This window comes from Rhopalosiphum padi, chromosome 2, assembly GCF_020882245.1.
Source record: "Rhopalosiphum padi isolate XX-2018 chromosome 2, ASM2088224v1, whole genome shotgun sequence".
NCBI classification, from domain to species: Eukaryota; Metazoa; Arthropoda; class Insecta; order Hemiptera; family Aphididae; genus Rhopalosiphum; species Rhopalosiphum padi.
Window position 1 is genome coordinate 3,459,126 of NC_083598.1, and position 20,611 is coordinate 3,479,736.

At 26.1% G+C, this 20,611-nt stretch overlaps 1 protein-coding gene across 2 annotated transcripts; it reads right to left on the reverse strand.

Annotated features, from left to right (window-relative positions):
* Positions 1-292: 292 nt before the first annotated feature.
* Positions 293-19,783, reverse strand: LOC132923514 (sphingosine kinase 1). Of its 2 annotated transcripts, none has more exons than XM_060987560.1 (9): positions 19,742-19,783; positions 18,183-18,735; positions 10,519-10,660; positions 6,808-7,005; positions 6,522-6,742; positions 6,282-6,433; positions 5,982-6,192; positions 5,536-5,675; positions 293-1,337 (listed from the first exon to the last, which is right to left on the reverse strand). In XM_060987560.1, exons 1-9 carry the CDS (start codon positions 19,766-19,768, stop codon positions 1,140-1,142), a joined length of 1,842 nt encoding a protein of 613 aa, XP_060843543.1. In that variant the 5' UTR covers positions 19,769-19,783; the 3' UTR covers positions 293-1,139. The 2 variants fall into 2 exon arrangements, with proteins under 2 accessions (XP_060843543.1, XP_060843544.1); XM_060987561.1 differs by lacking the exon at positions 19,742-19,783 and adding an exon at positions 18,898-19,135.
* Between the last annotated feature and the right edge of the window lie 828 nt (positions 19,784-20,611).

Sequence of the window (20,611 nt, forward strand, 5' to 3'; positions counted from 1 at the left end):
TTATGTTTGAAATTGACTTAGAATGAAGGGTGAGGACCGTGGTATAATTATTAATGATAGATGTGCTTGATGTAAATAAAATTAATAAACTAATTTCACATAATTTAATTTAGTAAAACTAAGTGTCGAGTACACAGAACTTATACCAATATAATATATTTTATATTAATTTATTTGTTAGCAATAATATCAACACTGAATATTTCTTAGACATGGAAATGACATTTAATAACTAGTTTTCAACCGCAATACCAAATTGTGGGTATCAACTTTTGTAAAGAACAACAGCAAATTTAAAATTCATGGTAACTTTATTATTATTTTTTTTTTTAACTTAAGTAGTACAAAAAGTATAATCACAATGATAGACATACGTAATTGACTTGTAATTGTAAAGTAATTCCATAATTCTCGATTAGGCACAATCAAGGACGGACAAGCAGGCCATCGCACTAACATGTTTCTGTGAGAAAAAATCTCTTCTTATTCTACACTGTGTTCATAACACCAAATATCTATACTATATATTTTTTACATATATATATATATATATTAGCTATTACAATATAAAAATAATAATATTAGTTGATATGTTGATGTGTGCTTTATGTACTGTAAAATATTCAGTCCTGAGCCTCCTAAAACTTAGTGTTAGCACTGGGTACAATAAAGATTGAGCGAAGAAAAAATACAAATAATTTATTCATTTACCAAGACGGTAATTATTGACTATATGTTAATTATCATATTTTTTTTGACCTTAATAATTATAACGTAACGTTTAACAACCTATTCACCTAATAAACAAATGGTCCCATAACACGAGGATAATTTAAAGAGAAAAAATATAATATTACATTATGGTAACGTCGCTAGTGGCGAATAGAACGAATAATTCAAAATAAATATTGATAGTTAATAATAAATTAAATATAAAACACGCCTCTCGAGCAACAAAAGAGGCGGGAAACAACAACGCGGTATGCATAATATTATACGAGCGAGGTAATAATATCGACAAATTTTCTGTGGATTTAAAAAATTATAAAAAAATAACAAATTACGTAAACTACATTATTATAAATAATGTATTCATCACTCTTGTGTCGTGTTCGATCGCACCCGCCTGAGACGAGCCATCAGGAGAACTTTTGCCGGGCGTACACGTTAGTGATGCCGGGCATGATTTCCGCTTGTATCGGACTGTGCTTCAGCTTTTCGCCGTCGACTACCAGGTGGCTGCCTTGCGACAGTGGTTCGAGCCGGAACGCTCGCACGGGGATCATTTCGACGTTGGGTACGGCCAAGTGGTTTCCGGAAGACAGGCCCAACAAAAACTGCGAACCATGAAAAAAATACAACACATAGCCGATTAACTAATATAAAAAATGTAATCAAAGATTAATTGGTACATTTAATTTACAATAGTTAGGTAAGTACATTATGATGCATCTATCACATAGTCTATGTATGCGGTTTGTTAATAATATTATAATGTGCAAAGGCTTGAAAACATTAATTTGCAGATTTTATTTTTCACAGAAATTTTTATGGAAACTTATAAGTTATCAGTTTATCACAATTGTTGATTCCTATGATAGATAGTATTTTGGAGAATGGGTCATACAAATGTTTTCACTCCTAACCATCTCATCCATCTAGGTATTATTGTGATGGAAAAAATATTCAATGGCTAAGAAAAAAAATGATTTTTAAGTTTATCTCTTTAATGAGCTCGATTGAGATACTAAAATAATATTAGATATTTGAAAAAAACCAACAATACATTTTTGGAATATTATATTAACAGATACATAGTATCATTGATTATAAATACCATTATTTATAAATTTGTAGTCAATGATATTTGATATTATATAAATATTTAGTTAGTTTAGGTTAACGCTGTAACAAACGGTGATGGCCATTGTTGGTTTAACGGGACATTTTATGAAGATCCCCCCACATGGAAAAAAATCATTTACTTTGCTTACAATTATTAAATATAATATTTACTGTATATATATTTTATAATAAGGGACCGGGACTATGCGTAATATGAAAATTTTTAAATTTTCACTTATAAAAATAGATTTTAAAGATTTATTGATATTTTAAAATATTTGTAATTATTTACACAAAAGATGTAATTTGTTATTAAAATAAACATATTTTAAACTCATTATTTTACTAATTGATTTTAAACTAGGTAATTTGAAATTGTAGGTTATTAGGTTATTGAAAGTGGATTGACGGGAGCGTCCAAATTTTAGTCATTTTACTATTACGATCACGATTCTATTAAAAACGTATCTTAAGATAAGAACATGCTAAATTACACGATTAATTACTGTGGACTTATTTAGTTAATTCGTATTTTTATCTCGGTTTTTATTCGATGAAATTGGTAAAAGGTACCTATGTGGCTATGGCAGTAAACACTAAACAATCAATTGTGGAGATCGTGCGTATCGCATAAAAATATTCATTGTTTTCAATTTGTAATTGTGTTTTCAATGTATTTACTTTTTTAAATGCCTTAAGAAAAAATTTCAAGTATTGCTCCATTACGTATTTTGTAAATCAGTTAGATATAAATTGTTTTTAAATTGGTATGTACCTGTGGGCTATACAATAATATAAAAAATAGTCAATGATTAAAAAAAAAATAATGTATATGCATATATATGTATTCATTTCTTATATAGTTATATACTTATGTATATGTATGTACAGGTATATAAATGTATTAAATGGTTTTAAATTAAAAATACACACATCATTATTTAAATATATTTTTATGCTTATGTAAATGTACATTTTTATAACTTTAGCGTACTAAATCCCAAGCTCCACTAATAACCAAAGAAATGTTAGATAATCATCAAATTTATTTTACATTTTTGTAACTTATTGCCTATTCAATATCTAACTTTTATTATTAAATGTGTTTATTTCTAGAGAATCGATAGTATAAATGGATCAGATTTCAGAATGTCTTTTTAAGAAATTCACTGGTAATAAACTCCGTAGTAAGTGTTGACCTAAAGTATTTCTTAAATAATGTTCGACATATTTGAATTTAAAGAAAGTACCTTCACATTCAACCCATGCAAGAGATAGATAATGTAAGCATAAACTTATAAGTAAAGTGAAAGCCACATTAGCATTTCTCTCTTTATTTTTTTGGAATTGTTAATTTTATATATTTTTTACAGCTAAGATCAAAAATAAAAATGTACTTATAATCAACATTTTAAAATTCAATAAAATAATCGATGAAGAAAAAACATTAAACATGATTACGCAAAGTAAGAGTCTGTGTAATAACTAGGTAACGAGTAACGAGTATAAATTCTAAATACCTACTTTCTTCTTTGTGTTTGTATTACTATTTTCGTTGATATATTACGATACCGTATTACATATACACATACATAGTAACTTAAGTTCAGAACAATTTACAGAAAAGTTCTTCCTAATTTCTAGTGTTCTTGTAATTGTAGCCCCAAATGACCCAAAATAACACTAAATTTAAGTTCTTTTCAAATTTATATTGTAATATTATGGTCATTGGTCGCATACTGACATATTGTAGTTACTATATAATTTAGACTTCGTAAAGGCCTATCTATTAATATATTTTGATAATGATCTATTGTAATATTATTTATTTTCTTTATATATTTTTTTTACGTTCAATTGTCCCTATTCGCTATCACACTATAGTGGTGATGGTAAAATTCTATTGTCTTTAACCACGGCGGTAAATTGTGCTTAGCTACATTTTAGCATTTTAGCAATTTATATGATTATGTATATTCAATCACCAATGCATTAAACCAGTGGTTCTCAATCTTTTTAGTACTGCAGCCCAAATTTACCCCAAAAAATCTTTCGCGACCCATATGGTTTCACTTTTCAAAAAGTAGTTATAAAAAACAAATGTTTTATTTAAATATGTATAAATTTGTAATATATATTTAGTATTTTATAGGATTATTATAATCAATTTATTTTTATAAATGTACTTTTAATAATGAGGTGTAGCAAAATATGTGCTTGTTTTCTGTTATAGTTAATAACAGCATTGACATTATAATTCAAAAAATTGTTCGCGACCCACTAAAAATTGACTGACGACCCATTAGTGGGCCGCGATCCACATTTTGAGAAACGCTGCATTAAACGATGAATAAAGGCTCAATTAAAAAAAAACATTTACATAGAAAGGAAAGGGCACCGAGAAAATAATGATTTCTCGATAGGCTTTAACATTCGAACACGCACTGCCCACAGACTATAGTACTACGAGTATACTGGTATAATCTCGATAAAAAAAAACGTAAAATGCAGATCCGTTTTAACGTACTGTACTAACTATGATGTACATCCAAAATAATGTCAATATGTGTGAATATAAATGTTAAAACTTCTATTTTTATAAAAATTGACAACTAATTCTTTATTAATATATACAGTAAAATCCTGTTACAACAAACTCCAGGGGACCGAATTTTTTTTCGTTATAACGAAAATTCGAATAAGCTCTTTATAAGCTCTGCTTTTCAGCAGGGGACTTCTATGCCTTCGTTATAACGGGATTTTACTGTGTTATATACATGTGAGTGTAATGTGATATTCGACCGATTTCTTCTACGTTAGAAACCATGTAAACAATTAATTATTTCCTACGGGTATAGAGAGTTTAGGGACAGTTGGGCCCTGCAAGGTCTATTTAATTTGGACCATATTGAAGCACCTTAGACAACAATCAATCGCCGCTTATTTAGATTTAACCTGAATCATAGATACATAGGTAAAGCCGTCACTAAGTTCAATAGAAGGAACACACGTGTCTTGAAACATTACGTTGGTACAACCAACTACCAAGTTCACACATATTAGATTATGGGAGCGGTATTTGTCCTACAACGATTTTTGAACGACACTGAAATAATTGTATAAACGATATAGATATGAATAATTTTTATTATAGACGATTTTATGAATGGTGAACACTTTTATAATGTTGTTATCTCTGTCAATTTTTGAGTAGTTTGTAGTACTAATATCTAATATATTTATATATCTATAATGACTCGTCATTTTTTACGATTTTTATATTTTTTTTTCTTTCAGCTATCTTGACTAAAATGCTTGTAAATGAAAATATTATTCATTCAATATCTAATATATTTTATAGATTAACATTCTTATGAAATTTGAAAATATTCTGAAAAAATGAAAACTATTAGATATTTTTATGTGTTATATTTTATAAGCATTATACAACTAGATAAAATCTGCTTTTTTGAAAAATATAAAAATTTACATAAATGATTAGTGTTTGTCGTTAAATGATAGATGTATATATATATTATACATTTATGCATATGTGTGTGAGTAAACTTTTTGTTTATTTATGATATTTATTGGCAAAACTTTTTTTTAACAAGGTATCATTAGCTGTAGTGTAAATACGTTATTGAAAAGATTTTCGTAAATATTATCACTAAATAATGATTCACTCACTTGTAGGAAAGTCGTTCTGGATATTCCATTTTTAATAACAAGCAGCCAGATCACACCGTCATTCAATTTTGATTTGGGCGCTAGTATTACGTCTTCGCTTATGTGAGATAGATATGAAGCATGTATCATCACGAACTCGTCTACAAAATAAACATAATAGTTGTATTTTTATAATATTTGTATATTATGCGATCCGACCAACATATTTAAGCTAACTGTTGTAATATAAATTCCTTTCTTTCTAACTATTTTTTTTTATTACTCGATTATTTTCTATTTATTTGAACGAATACTAAAACTAGCAGATATAATACTGTTACACGGAAATACAAAAATAATAATTGGTAAAAATCAGATATGAAAATAAATTAGCGATAAAATAATACGGTGTATATAGTGAGAACTAAATCGTTGAATTATATTAATAATGTAGTTGAAGTTCTTACCTTCAACGACTACCCAGTCTGACGGAACCGGATCGGAAAGCGGAGGGAGTTTAGATATAGGTCCGCGCACCCAAACTTCGGATCCCTCGATTACGTCTGGTATTGACGAAAAGCTCGGCGCTTCGTTGACAGACATGAACGCCGTGCGCTTGGATATTATCGACGAAAAACTCTCGATCCGCTCACGTGGTATTTCGAAGTCTCCTTGTAACTAAGCAAAAATAATTTTAAAAAATAATTATTAATTTAAAACAAGAAATGTTACAGATTAGCGCGTAATCACTACTTTATTGTATTTACCGGATCCATTCCGAATTCAATCGATACTGGTTCGTCGTCGATGACCTCTTGGAAATCACCTGACGAGCCTCTCGCATAATTGTTCATTCTGGTCTCGGTTTCTAGATTGTCAATTTTGGAATACGACAATCGGGCGGGATAACTCCTTAGACCTATAAAAAAAATATAAACATAACGTTTACGTACGGAAATTATCTGTAAACGCGCTACTACATAGCGCGTACGAATGACGAGCCTTACCAATAAGTCTAGCAATACTCCATATAGTAAACCTGGGGCTACCTATCATCCTAAGTCTCTCGCTCTCTATATCAATGTCAGCAATAAAACCCCAACCGATCGATAGAAAAGAGTATACGACTTGTGTTAGAGTCTCGACTCTAACTAGATCCATTGGACACCTGTTACCGCCGACAATGTTTAGCGCTGATATGAGAATGGGATCCGGATTGTAAGGTTCGCTATAAATTTTTAACTGGTTGCATTCAATGTGCAGTAGTTTGTATAAAATAAAATTTGAGCTCACTTGGTCTCGAAACTTATCGACTTGGCCATCCCATTGCCGGAACCACCAGGTATGACGGCCAGGGTCAGATATTCGAAGGCTCGCTGCCAGTCTGATCGTTCCATGAGACCGTTAATCACTTCGAACATAAGCCCATCACCGCCGAGCACTACCACACCTCGGCCCCATTTATAGATGTTACTCGTTCTCATCAAGTTCCTAATAACAGATGAAAGCATCATATGCACGATGCATAAGTACCGATTATTAAAATATTGTTAAAAAGTAATTTAAATGAATTATTTTCCGTAATATTTAATACTGGCATTCAATTTTTACAATAACAATTATTGTTAGAACAAATAAAATATGCAATATTTAAGAATCTTTAGAAAACTGTCTTATTTCTTTTACATGTAACTATGAAATATTAGATGTTAATTATGCTACTATTAATAGTAAACAATTTACAAACTAGTATCGTTTTTGTTAGTGTAATTTTTGTTATACGTCCTATACATTTCCAAATCGGTAAATAGAAAATAAAACAATCATTAGACTTTTACTTTTTTGACGATCTATTAGGAACACGTAATCCTGTAAGAAAAGCACAGATGGAAAATAGTATATTATACTATAGATATTGGTTAGGTAACCTTATATAATATATAGGTACCCAAAGGGCTGAAGGGCTACGTATATGAATTTATTGCGGGTAATACACACAGTAATAATATGGCATTGTCGATCGTCGCTTTTCGCCATCGTATAAATTGTGTAAATTGGCGTCGAATTCCGAAATTACTGAGACAAAATATTGTACGCAAGAATAGATAGAAAACAAAACGTGTTTATTCTGTACATCGTGAATGGACGTGTTTATACGGTAGTATTCCAGTATAACTCGCGTACACAATACATTTTTACAAACCGATAACACAGATTTATTACATAAAAACGCCATATTACGATATACTTAACAGCATATATTATATTATTAAATGCGCGTTTCGTAACCTACATATATTTAAGACAACGGAGGTCGGAGGAGGATATAATATATATATATATATTACATAGGTATATCATACATAATTGCAGGTAATTAATTGGAATTATCAACAGGGATAACTTATCTTACATTCTTACAAGTACATAACATTTAAATATATATGTACATACATTTAAAATTTAAACGCATCGTAATAATAATAGTACCTAATTGCCAACAATGCAAAATTAAAATTGAAAATTTGATTTAAAATACTAAAGGTAATCGAGTTGTCGTAATACGTAAATATATTTTTTATATAATAATTATTTTTAAATGTTTTTATAGCATACGTATTAGTTTAGTTGTAAGCAAAAAAACCAAAATGAAAATACCAATTAAAAAAAAATCAAATGTACCTACGTACTACATTTTATTTTTTTGAATTTATGATTTATTATTAGACTTATGTTTATTATGACCTAAATGGCCGATATTAGTTACCTGCAGAAAAACCCACAAAAAAGTTTATTAAATCAATGTCATCATTAATAATTAATACCATAAATTATTTATGGTCTGTAATATCTATATACAATCTAGTTTATAGTACTGCATTATTGTATAATATGGTGTGTAGTTTTCTGTTTGTTTTAGACATTAATAGCTAATAGGTACCTGTTTGTAATTTTTATTTTTTTGTATTACATAAAGAAAAAAGTGTATTTTTTTATGAAAATTTTATTTTTTTTCTTAGATTATTTTTAAATTTAATTTTCGTTGGTTTTTTCAGGATACCTACGTATCACTATGTGAGATTATTAGTCCACGTGTATTTTACTGTTTTAATATGCGTCAGACGTCAGTTTCTATGCCCCACATATTATATCAAATTATAAAAAATATATTTCAAATACATATGTTGATTGAAAAACTATAGTAGGTATTCATTATCATCAAATTGCCTCCTTCAATAAGTACCAACTAGGTTCGATTTTCAATGTTAAGATCTTCGGAGTTTTTTTTATCAACCGAAAGTTTTCAAAGAAAAATACATAATAATAAGAAAAGCAGTTAGTAATAAAACTATTATAAATGTTAAAATTTAAAATATATATTATTATTAATAAAAGCATAATGTAGGTAATAAATAAATATTGTACACCCTAATACCCCATTGCCAATTGACATACGTTAGTTTTCATTTAAACTTAAAATAGATCAAACTTTATTTTCTTTAATTTTAAATCATTATACATTTTTTTTATATATAAACATAATAATGAATAAAGGTGCATTCTCAATTCACTATGCCGTGTTGCTGGTAACAAAATGTTGGTAATACCATTGATTTTAGTTAAATTCAGCTGAACAAGATACGGCGTGATTATCAATTAATTATATCTTTGTTATTTTAAATAGATAAGCAAAGTCAAAGATTTAAATAAGAACAAATTATTCATGGACAAATAATATGGAAAATTCCTACATACTTCAGCCATATATAAGTTATAAATGTTCTAATTAATATCATAGTAATTTTAATTTAATGACTTTAGTAGTTATGATTAAAATGTATGGTTTTAAATAATAATTAATAATTGTGTATGATTTACCTAAACATTTAAATAAAAAATGATAACTATAGTCAATAACAATAAAAAAGTGTGAAATATCATCAAAAAATCGAATTAAATAAGAATCACGCACAATTATAACTTTTCTACTATAATCAGGTGATTATCTAAGAGAAATGCAAATGTATATCCAATAATAATCAAGGTTAACACATATTTAATTCTAAAGTAAATATCACTGTTTTAAACCAGACCTAATAGAAGTAATAGAATATGATATAATCATGGATAGAATACAAACTAATTACTTTTATTTATTGATCAATATTTAATTCGAAACAAAAAATTCCATTTTTTAAATGAAACTGAATAATTAAAAATATCTAAATATTTCAGACAAATAGGTGTATAGTATTTCTATTGAGGTATAATTTGATAAATGTACCAAAAATGCATAGAATAAAACATAAAATGCAACATAGATGTTAGTAAATATATTAAATAAATTATATATGTATTGTAAACAAAGATTAAATAGGTAAGACTAAAACAACTGAACTAACATTATGTCCTTGGATTTGTTAGAGTAAAATGCTTAAATTAGTTCTTTTTTTTGTAATTATAGGTTTTTTGAACAGGATTTTAACAAATTTGAAAGGACTGTATTAACACTAATTATTTAACTGAATGATATTTGAACAAATGTAAATAAGTATAACGACAATAGTGATCGACCTTCACACGTAATTTTAAAATAGGTCTATACAATAAAGATTTAGCATTACATATATCATTATATTATATTATAATAATTGAATGGTAAATTTCTAAAAATTTAAAAATTTAACAAAATTATTGATTTATAGACTATTTTAAGGTCTTACATAAAATATTTATAACAAAAATGGTTGTGAATTTAGAGGCAGTTTATCTAACAATGTATTATATTTAAACAGAAACATCTGATAAATGTAACTTAATGTAATAAGTAAAGTGATTGTATATGGGGCTAATGCAGTGAGGATAAAAAATGCAAAACAATAGATGATGTCAAAGGAGGAAATCCTGGATTAATTTTAATTGAATGGAGGACAAATGTACATATAGATTTATATCAAGTTCCGGGTAAGTATAGTTGATTATAAATACTTCAAATATATTTACCTAGCATCATTTTGCATGCATGTAATATGCAAATCGTAGTCAACATCAGCCATATTTAAAATAGGTACTATTTTACGTTGAAATATTTCACGTGATTTTCCAACACCACTTTTTGGATTCACAATCACTAATAAATGATTACCTGAAACATAAAAATACATACAATTATTAAAATTAATAATTTTTTATTGCTTATTAGTTATTATATATAATTTCAATTCTGCAGCCATCAATAAATATTATTAAATAACATAAATTATTTATTCAATTAATATAGGTATTAATATAAAGGTATTAATATAATTAATTCAATAATTAAAAATACCTACTATTACCTATTTGTTTTGTTTTTAAATGGTGTTTACTGATAAAATATTAACATTATCTAGTGCAATTAAATTATTAATTTTAAAAGAATTAATTCTTGATTTAATTTAGCATGGAAATTATAATTAGGTATTTTACTTTTCGCTGAAGTGAATTATACTTTATACTACCTATAAATCCTTCTCATATTGTTCAGTATGAACGAATTTTGGAATATTTTAAAAATATTTATTAAAATGATATGCAAAGAAATATTCACCATATTTTTTAAATTAAATAAAAATTAATAAAAAAAACCTTTTTTATTAATAAGATAATACAACTTTTTGAAGTTAATATTGTAAAAAAGTTACTTTCTGATCAAAATGTTTAAATATAAAGTATACATACCTAGACAATATTAATGAACTGTTCTTCAAAATATAATTAGAAAATGTATTGACTAGAAAAAATTTGCTGTTTTATGTTTTCTTTCACTTTTATAGTTATAAACAATCTCAAATTCTTAATCTTTCTCTTTTTGTATGGTTTAAAGTTTTTCCAAATATTATGACATTGTGCCTAAGGTTGTATTTAGGACGAAGCAAACATATTAATGTAACCCTGGGTAGCACATTTTTAGTTTATCCAAAGAGCACTACATTTTTTAAAATTATGACTGTTTTTTACTATTTGTGTCTTGTGTTTTATTTACTATTATATACAATATACAAATATGTAACTTGCAAGTTGAAACTACATAATTATACAAAAATACTATAATCATGGATATAACTCAGTGACCATTATAAATATCATGTTAATAGACATTATCTCAATGTTAATTAATAAATATTTGTTTATTTACAACTAGAACAATGACGATGAACCGTAATATTATTACTGTAATTATTGATATTAACATAAAACCATAATAATGTACAGGATTGTGTGTTGACCTTGAAAATAGTTTATAATAATTCATAACAGATGATGGATATTATGACAAATTATTATGCCAGGTTAGGTCTGATGGTTACGCAGTTGTTTTTATACTTAGCCTATTTACTTGTAGTATACTATATTTTAATATTATAAAATCTAATGATACAATTTTCAAAATTGTTTTTAAATTTATTTGGAAGAAAAATGGCAAACCTATTTAAAAAAAATAGATATTCATACACATAAAAATTGACCATGAAATCATTTGATTGGAGATATGGACATATTATATTGACCTGATACGTACAATTTCAAAATAAAGCCCTATATTTATTATTTACTATAATATGCAATACTATATTATCATGGGATTCGATCCAAATTAATAAATAATAATTGTATATTTCATATAATATAATAATTTATAAATTCAACATATACTACTACCTATTTGAGAAAACAAAAATTAAAAATCAATTTTTATTAACAGTTGTAAGCATTTTAGTTATAGAATATAGTTAGTGAATTATAAGAAATCGAAATACTCTAGTCAAGATATTATGTAAAAACATATATATTTATGGGACTGAAGCTTAAATGACTTATTGTAGATATATGAATAATAAATAATTATTAATTAATTATATTTAATTAAAAACAAATACCCATGCAATCTACCAAAATATACATTGAGAGAAAGTAGATAACTGTTTGCTATATAGTGGGTGTCAAGTTTACCCTATCATTGTATCACTATTATATATACATTATTGAATTCAATTATAAATCATGAAAAACCATGCTGAGAAGATGATCTGTCAGCCTATATTGCAATTACATTTTATAATGTATTTAAATTGCTATTAAAGTAAATAAAATAATAATAAAATAAATTATTAGTAATAACATAGATTGAATTATAGTTGACTGAAAATATTACTTTTTAAACTTTTTTTTAACACTAAATTACTAGAATTGTTATTCTTCGTTTAAATATTGAATTTTGTCTAAATGCGAAATTCAAATGTTTATAAAAATATGTACTTAAATACTATTTTAATTTTTTTGGTTACAGTATTAACTACTTATGAAAAAGCTTATAAAGAAAAATATTGGGATTGTGTTTATTCAATATTTTTTAATTGGTATATGAATAACTTATTAAGGACTGTATTACAGTTTGAAATTTTTTGATTGAGCAGAATAAATTTTTTTATCAACATTTGGTCATTTACAGAGAATGGTAATATAAACATAAGATGTTAATCATAAGTATTAATGGTATATGAGTTATTTCAAAAAAACAAATTCAATTTCAACTGTTTTTGTGTAAAAATTCTTATTTTTTTTTCAATATTAACTTATCCAAGGGTAAAGTATTAAAGTATCAATTAGATCTAATTTATTATCAAAAACCATCCTCAAAGTTGGAAATCAAAGAATTTTTTTACAATTTCTCTAATATGTTCTATAATAATAATAAAACATCACATTGTTGCAAAATCAATAGATTTAAAGAAGAAAAAAAATGAAGTATTCTTTCATTTTATGGTCCCACAGTTCTACTAATTCAAATATTGAAACCAAGAAAAGTTAATCAATATTAATTCACAAATTGACTAGACATAACCTTTGATGATCTTTATTAATTAGTTATCATGCACAATTAACATTGATCAAAAATATATTGAACTGATTTATATTTATTACTTGGTGTCACTTGTTGTGGTACACTATAACACAAATATATTATACTACTGATATAAAAATAATTTTTTTGATTCTTGACAGCTTAATATGTCAATATGTTTGCATATTCAACAATAAGCAACATGATTTTAAGATACAATTTTATCATTAATATGAAGTGTGAACTTGAAATAATTTCATATTTTGTTATATAAATTACAATAACGGAATTAAGTAAATATATTTATGTAGGAACAAATTTATAGCAAAATAATATATTAATTGTTAATGAAAATTGAAAGTTATTTACAAACATAATAAAATAAATTAAAATAAACAAATAATAGTTATCTTAAGTAATGACAGATGATGAATACATTTTTAGGGTTAGACAACAAGGTCTACATAAAAATAATATAAAATCAAAAGTTAATAATCAATCAACATATTAATCTATGAAGTAAAATATTATAGTAGATAATACAATACAAGATTAAAAAAAGCTAATTAATAAATAATTATGTTTATTAAGGTGTTGATAGTTTATAGGTTGCCAGTTATATAAATAATAAGTTAAGAAGAATTATTCTATAATGAAGCTGTAGGTATTGTACATTTATTTATATGGTCATAACTCATAATAATATATATAATACATTAATAATGTAGGTGATAAGTTATACACTATTTTTATTAATTAAATATCATTAACAAAGTAGTAAATAAAAATTATTTACCTACATTATTGATAAGTTGAATAATAAATAAATCTTAGCAAATTATATTTTATTGGACATATGCATATACTGTATAAATACCTTATTAATTAATGTATTTTATAAGCCTTTTAACAATTATTAATGGTGCATTTTTAACTCAATATTTTAGTAGGTATCTACTCTTATGGGTATATGGGTATGTTCACTATGTTCTATATAATTTTGATTGTCAAACTTACATTTTATATATGATATATGAAAAAACCAAAATAATGATTTAATAAATATATTATAAATAATAAAAAAGATAATTTTAGTATATTTACAGATTATAATCTACAATTTATCTGCAGTATTATACATAATATGTATGATTTTATTCTGTTATGTTTGGAATATGGACCTAAAATACATAGTATCATGGTAATAATTTAATAAAATATGTTAATATATGAGTACTTAGTATATACAAAGTAATCACAACTTAGTTAATAACAATATCCTTGTATCATTATAATATGTGCTTTTTTTTTTAATATACTATTTATAATTATTAAACCTAGTTATTAATTATATTTAAATGTTATTTTTTTTTATTTTATTACTTTAGTAGTTTTATTTTTTTTCTTAAAAATATTAAATTAATAATAGATTTATTTATTATTTGTATATAATATGTATGTAGAACCTACAATAAGCGTAATGAATTGTAAAAAATACCTAAATAAATAATTTAATAATATTTAAATGTTTAGTTAATTTTTCCATTGGGTTTTTTCCCTATTAACTTTTTTTTCCAGAATTTCAAATATTACATGAAATAAATAGAATAAATATTATCTCTCAACATTTCTATTCATAATTTATCATTATGGCAGTAACTTTCAAAGACATTTTAACAGTGATAGATAAATACTAAAATAAGGATTACAAGAGTATTTTGAAATTAAATTTTATAAGACATTTAGTTATACTGAAAACAATTTAATTTATATTAAAGTAAAATGCAAATTTACCTAATATATTTGAATTTACAGATGACCCGATAGTAATTCACGGGCTGTTGATGAAACAAGACTATGACTATATTTTACACCCGTGTTATAATAGTGGATTATACTTTTTTGTATAGTAATCAAAAATAGTAAAAAGTGGCATGACTTCTTCATACAATTGAACAAATATAGGACCACTAAAATTAAGTATAGGTTCTTAGTTAAAATTATTTCTTATCTAATAAAGTAAAATATGTGTTTAATTTATATTCTAAATATTTACTGATTACCATTTTATTAACTTTAACTTTAATTTTCTAAAAACAAAACACTCATTTCTTGAAATTTAGAATTATTAAAAGAATAAATTGCTAATTAACATTTATTCAACTAATCAGTAATACAAATTATAAACAGGTTATCACCAAAGGTCAAAAGTTATTTTATAAGTACTTAGAACAGAAATGTTAAAAGTTTTAAATTTTGATATAAGTATTTGGTATCTATGGATTTGAAAACAATATAAAGACTTAACAAGTAGATTAAACAGATATATTTTTAGATAAATAAATTATATTAAAAACAATGATGTAAAAATTATTCAATATATTATTTATTAATGCTGTCGTATCTGATATAATACGTGTTCATGTTAAATTGAAATGTAGTTTTTGGAAAGTTAAATAGAGAACCAAAATATAAAGTTTGAAAACTTTTCAACATTGTAAACCTTTTATAGCTCATATGATGTGTACAACTTATTATTTTTTTTTTAAACTTTTATATAATGACAAAAATTGACGAAGTTAGAGTAAGTCCCGGAGTAAGTAAAAATGTATAAATAATTGCTGTTTTTAGTAATATTTTAACCCTTATTTTATATTTGAGATATCCTTAAGGGGATTGGAAGCGATGATTTCCTGTCTTTATCTAACACACACGCAACATAGTATTATAGAAGTGTTCTATTTCCAACGTACCAATTGACATAATGAAGCGATAAGAATTCTAAATACAGATTTGAATTCGTCATAAAGTCTACTTGAGATCATCTTTCCCACATTTTTGATTTTATCCTCCCAAAATCCGAAAAACATTATATTAAAAAAGAGTAATTAAAAAATTGACATATTTCAATTTTGGGAGTAGTAAAAATCAAAAAATGTGAGAAAGTTGATCTCAAGAAAACTTGATGGCAAATTCAAATCTGTATTTAGAATTTTTATCGCTTCATTATATCAATCGGTACATTGGAAATAGAACACATCTATAATCTTATGTTGCATGTGTGTTAGACAAAGACAAAAAATCATCGCTTCCAATCCCCTTAATATTTTTAAATGGCAATTTATACATAGAAAATACTCAATTAAATACTAGTGCCAATTAATTAACATCTAAATAAATTATTTTTTAATGTGTTATTGTATTTTTTTTTTAATTCGAATAAATTTTGAAACAAAGTACTAAAAACGAATAATTAACTATATCAGACGTTCACAAACTATGGGTCACAGTTATATTTTTGACAAGTCATGTTAACTTTGAATTATTTTTATAAAATTTAAAATAAACAAGACATAGTATTTTCTGTGTAACTATATTGTACATTGACATAAGAATTTGTTTTATCATTGATTATTATCCCTAATGATTAGATGTCCACCAGTGCAGTGGTGTCATTTCAGTTTTTGTATGACTAGGGCAATTGCTAACTGATTTGCCGACTCAAAATTTTTTCCACACAGTTCACATAGAATAGTACCATAGTTGGTGAGGGGTTTCAGGTATATAAACGTCACACATAGGATTTTGAAGTATTAAATATAAACAATTTTGTCAAATACTTGTATTTATTAGAATTAGAAAGTCAAATATAGAATAATTGAGTAATGTGTAAATAAATAATAAATAGGTAATAGGTACCTTTTAGTACTGCAGATTTACAAGTAGTTACAGTCACATAATGTAAATACTAAATACTAAACATCTTGATTAATAATATAATAAACTTCTTTAAAAAATATAACAAAAAATTTAACAATAAATTTTTACTAATAAAATATCAATATTCAATATTATGATTTATAACAATGGCCTTTAGTAGTTAAAAATAAGACTTCTTATAATGTGCCGACTTAAGGTTGATGTAAATGTTAGATTAGGGCAAATTCCCAAGTTGCCAACCCCCCCCCCTCCCAAATGACGCCACTGTACCAGTGACGCTGTTAGACTAAAAGTTGTAAAGATGACGATTAATAATGAAACAATAAAAAAAAGTCATTAGTATATTGAAGGTTGCTAAAATTAATCCATACTGTTAAAAGTTTGGGAACCTTTGAATTATATTATTCACATAATTCAACTTGTTCTAACTTTGTTAATTTTGCAATAAAAAAAAACTATAGTACAAAAATTAGTCTATTTGAATCTGTAGATAAAAAGTGGATTTGCTATTAAAATAAAACAAGTTTTTTAATGCATATGAATACTGAAAAGTCAACCAAAAACTCTATTTGATCTGAAATCATACTACTAAAATATCTAATGATACCTCTTGATACTGTATGACTAAATGTTTGATTTTTACTGAAAAAAAAAACATAACTTCATAACTAAAGTCATGTTTAAAAAGTCTAAATATGTTGTTTGTCTAATCTAAAAAAAACCTACAAATATTCTCTTTAAATTCTTAAAATAAAAACTATGCTTCAAATGTAGGTAAATTAAAAAAAAAAATTGAATTGTTTGATTATACTTGCATAAAGGGTTTAAAAATCAAAATATAAATATATATAATCATATCAATATTGTATTGATAAATAAGTGTAAAACTCAGATAAATAGTTTAGAAAAATATTTCATAAAGTAATTTAGTTTTATGCGGTTATATGATAATAACTTTATTAACAAGTATTCGTATTTCGGGTTTCCTTAATTTCTATGATTGTACCATTAAACATTTTGGATTAAAGAATGTTTTTTTTATTATTATTTCAATTGTGCTCACCTAAGTAATGGTCGTCTGAAGGTGCAACAATAGTACCGTCCTCACACCTAGCCCGTAATAGTGATTTGATGGCCAATTTCCACTTCGCTGCCACTCGGTTGTTCTCATCATAACTGTTGAAGTTTCTGAACCTCAGTGTGACAGTCATCTTGTCACGCTTCTCGTTCTTAGACCCAACATTCTTCAGTACATATGCATATACACTTAAGTACGCACTGTAATCACCGGCCTCTACATACGGCACTCGCACCTGACACTCATCTGTTTCTGTTGTGGTGTCTTTGGTGGCTTTTGTTGAGCCTCCTTTTACCGGCCGACAGGCACAGTGGCCGGACTTGCCACTATTCCGCATGCACTTACAGCCAATTATATCGCGGATGTGTATCAGGTCGGTTTTCTCAGTCCCATCGTCACTTTTCTTGGTCAAGTGTAGACCTTCGTTCGTCAGTGACACCTTATATGAGTACTGCTTTCTTGACAGCGCGTAAAATGTTTCCTCGAGTATCGGCGAGGTGGCAAGTCCATTTCCATCCATGGTGGTGTGTACGGTTTGCTGGACATATATGGATTATAATGTAATATTCTATCGATATTAATTATTTATTAAAATAAAATCTATCAGTATAGAGCGGCTAGAACGATTAACTAAAGTGACAGCACTCGTCTTAATACTATTCGCAATTGGAGCCCGCCAAAACGTAACTAAAATTTATACCTTATTCTGTTGTCATTTTTATTATTAATTATTATGATTTTTATGTTAACGCGTGTGACGGGTTTCGCAAAGAACAAAATACGAATTCAGAATTGGAAATGTCGAATCATCAAACACGATCAAGGTCTACCGACTGAGTACTGACGAACTGTCGAAGTACGATTGTATTGGACGAACAGTGAATACTACGAAAATATCGAGTACGGTTCGTTGAAAATTGAAATCGAACTTATCGCTGTCCCAGTGTCGCCCGTCAGTCAACAGTATTATCTCATCACCACGGTTGTTGAGGCATAGGTAGAATGAACAAATATATTCATTTGAATGTTTACCTTGAAGATTTTTAATGTTCATGATTAAAACTTGAATTACTACCACGGTTACTTTTTCGTAGATAATAAGAGATTTTAATATTTTAAATATAATATATATAATATATTTTATTTTTATATAGACAATAGACATCAAGAATTCAAGATTATTGTACACATTATTATTTTTTTTCATTCTTTGTCTATTGTACATTTATACAGTATGAGTTGTGACTGTTATGAGTGTTATGACACTGTATAATGTAACTTTATATGTATTAAATTTATAGTTCAAGTTCATTTCATTTAGATAGCCTATTGAAGAATGAAAAACAATTCTTTCAAATCCCTTTAATATTAGCCTTACTCTAAAATGACCTACAATTGAGTGGCAATCATCTAATGCCAAATAGTAAATATTCGATTTAAATATATTTTAATACAATTTGTTGATTTAGGTTTCAAAGACAATATCATAAATTATTCTTTTAATTATTAAAATATATACTAAATTTTCTGTATAATATACTCACCTTTGCCTGGGAAACATTGACAAACATAAAATACGACGGCGTGGGTATCGGTGTGTATCTCGGTATTATTAAACTCCAGTTACTTCATTTTACGGCTATATAGATCTTTGTGAACTAATTCAATCGACCACTATATGAATTTTGGAAAGTAGTTTAGACTTCTCTAAAAGTTCTTGATATCATGTTCAGTAAGAACAATCTCTGAAACTTTCGTTAAAATTTCCTTATTGGTTAAAAAATCACAAACTTATAGAAATTGCCTTACGTTGTACATTTTAATAACAAATATTGAACTAAATATTATTTTGTGTTTTAAAAAAAATTGTGTAACAACACAAGGCAAGTCGGAAAATCTATACCAATTTTATATAATATATATAAATACAAATTATTATTTGAACCAATATGAAATTCATGTTAATTAATATAATCATAGAGTAACAACCTATCAAAGGGTTAGTTTAACAAAGCAAAGTCCATTCCTTGTGCTCAAGAAATATGAGTATAGAATTTAGTGTTAATTGGTTCTAAGAAGTATTTTTATATATTATACATTTTCATTTATAAGAACACTATAATACCAAAAGCAAAATATTATTTACTTACCAAATTGAATACTTTATGTATTATGTATTGTGTAAACACAAATATTTATCACAAACAGAATAATTAATTTTTGCATAAATTCAGTTTCGATACATAATTTTTACTCATAATGTAATATGTATATCATAGGATTTACCTACGTATACATAATATTTTACTTGGTTATTATTGAACTGAATACTTATCGAGAACTATTACAATTTTTATTTACCCGTAGCACTAGTTGTATTACAATTTATAATTTATAACATAATTATGTTAATT

Excerpts from the sequence above, each read along its gene's own strand:
- LOC132923514 (XM_060987560.1), bottom strand. The coding sequence starts at position 19,768 with ATGTTTGTCAATGTTTCCCAGGCAAAG. Across the intron at positions 6,193-6,281 it reads TTGAATTCGGAATGGATCCG|TTACAAGGAGACTTCGAAAT; the intron begins GTAAATACAATA and ends ATTTTTGCTTAG. Across the intron at positions 1,338-5,535 it reads CCAGAACGACTTTCCTACAA|TTTTTGTTGGGCCTGTCTTC; the intron begins GTGAGTGAATCA and ends CATGGTTCGCAG.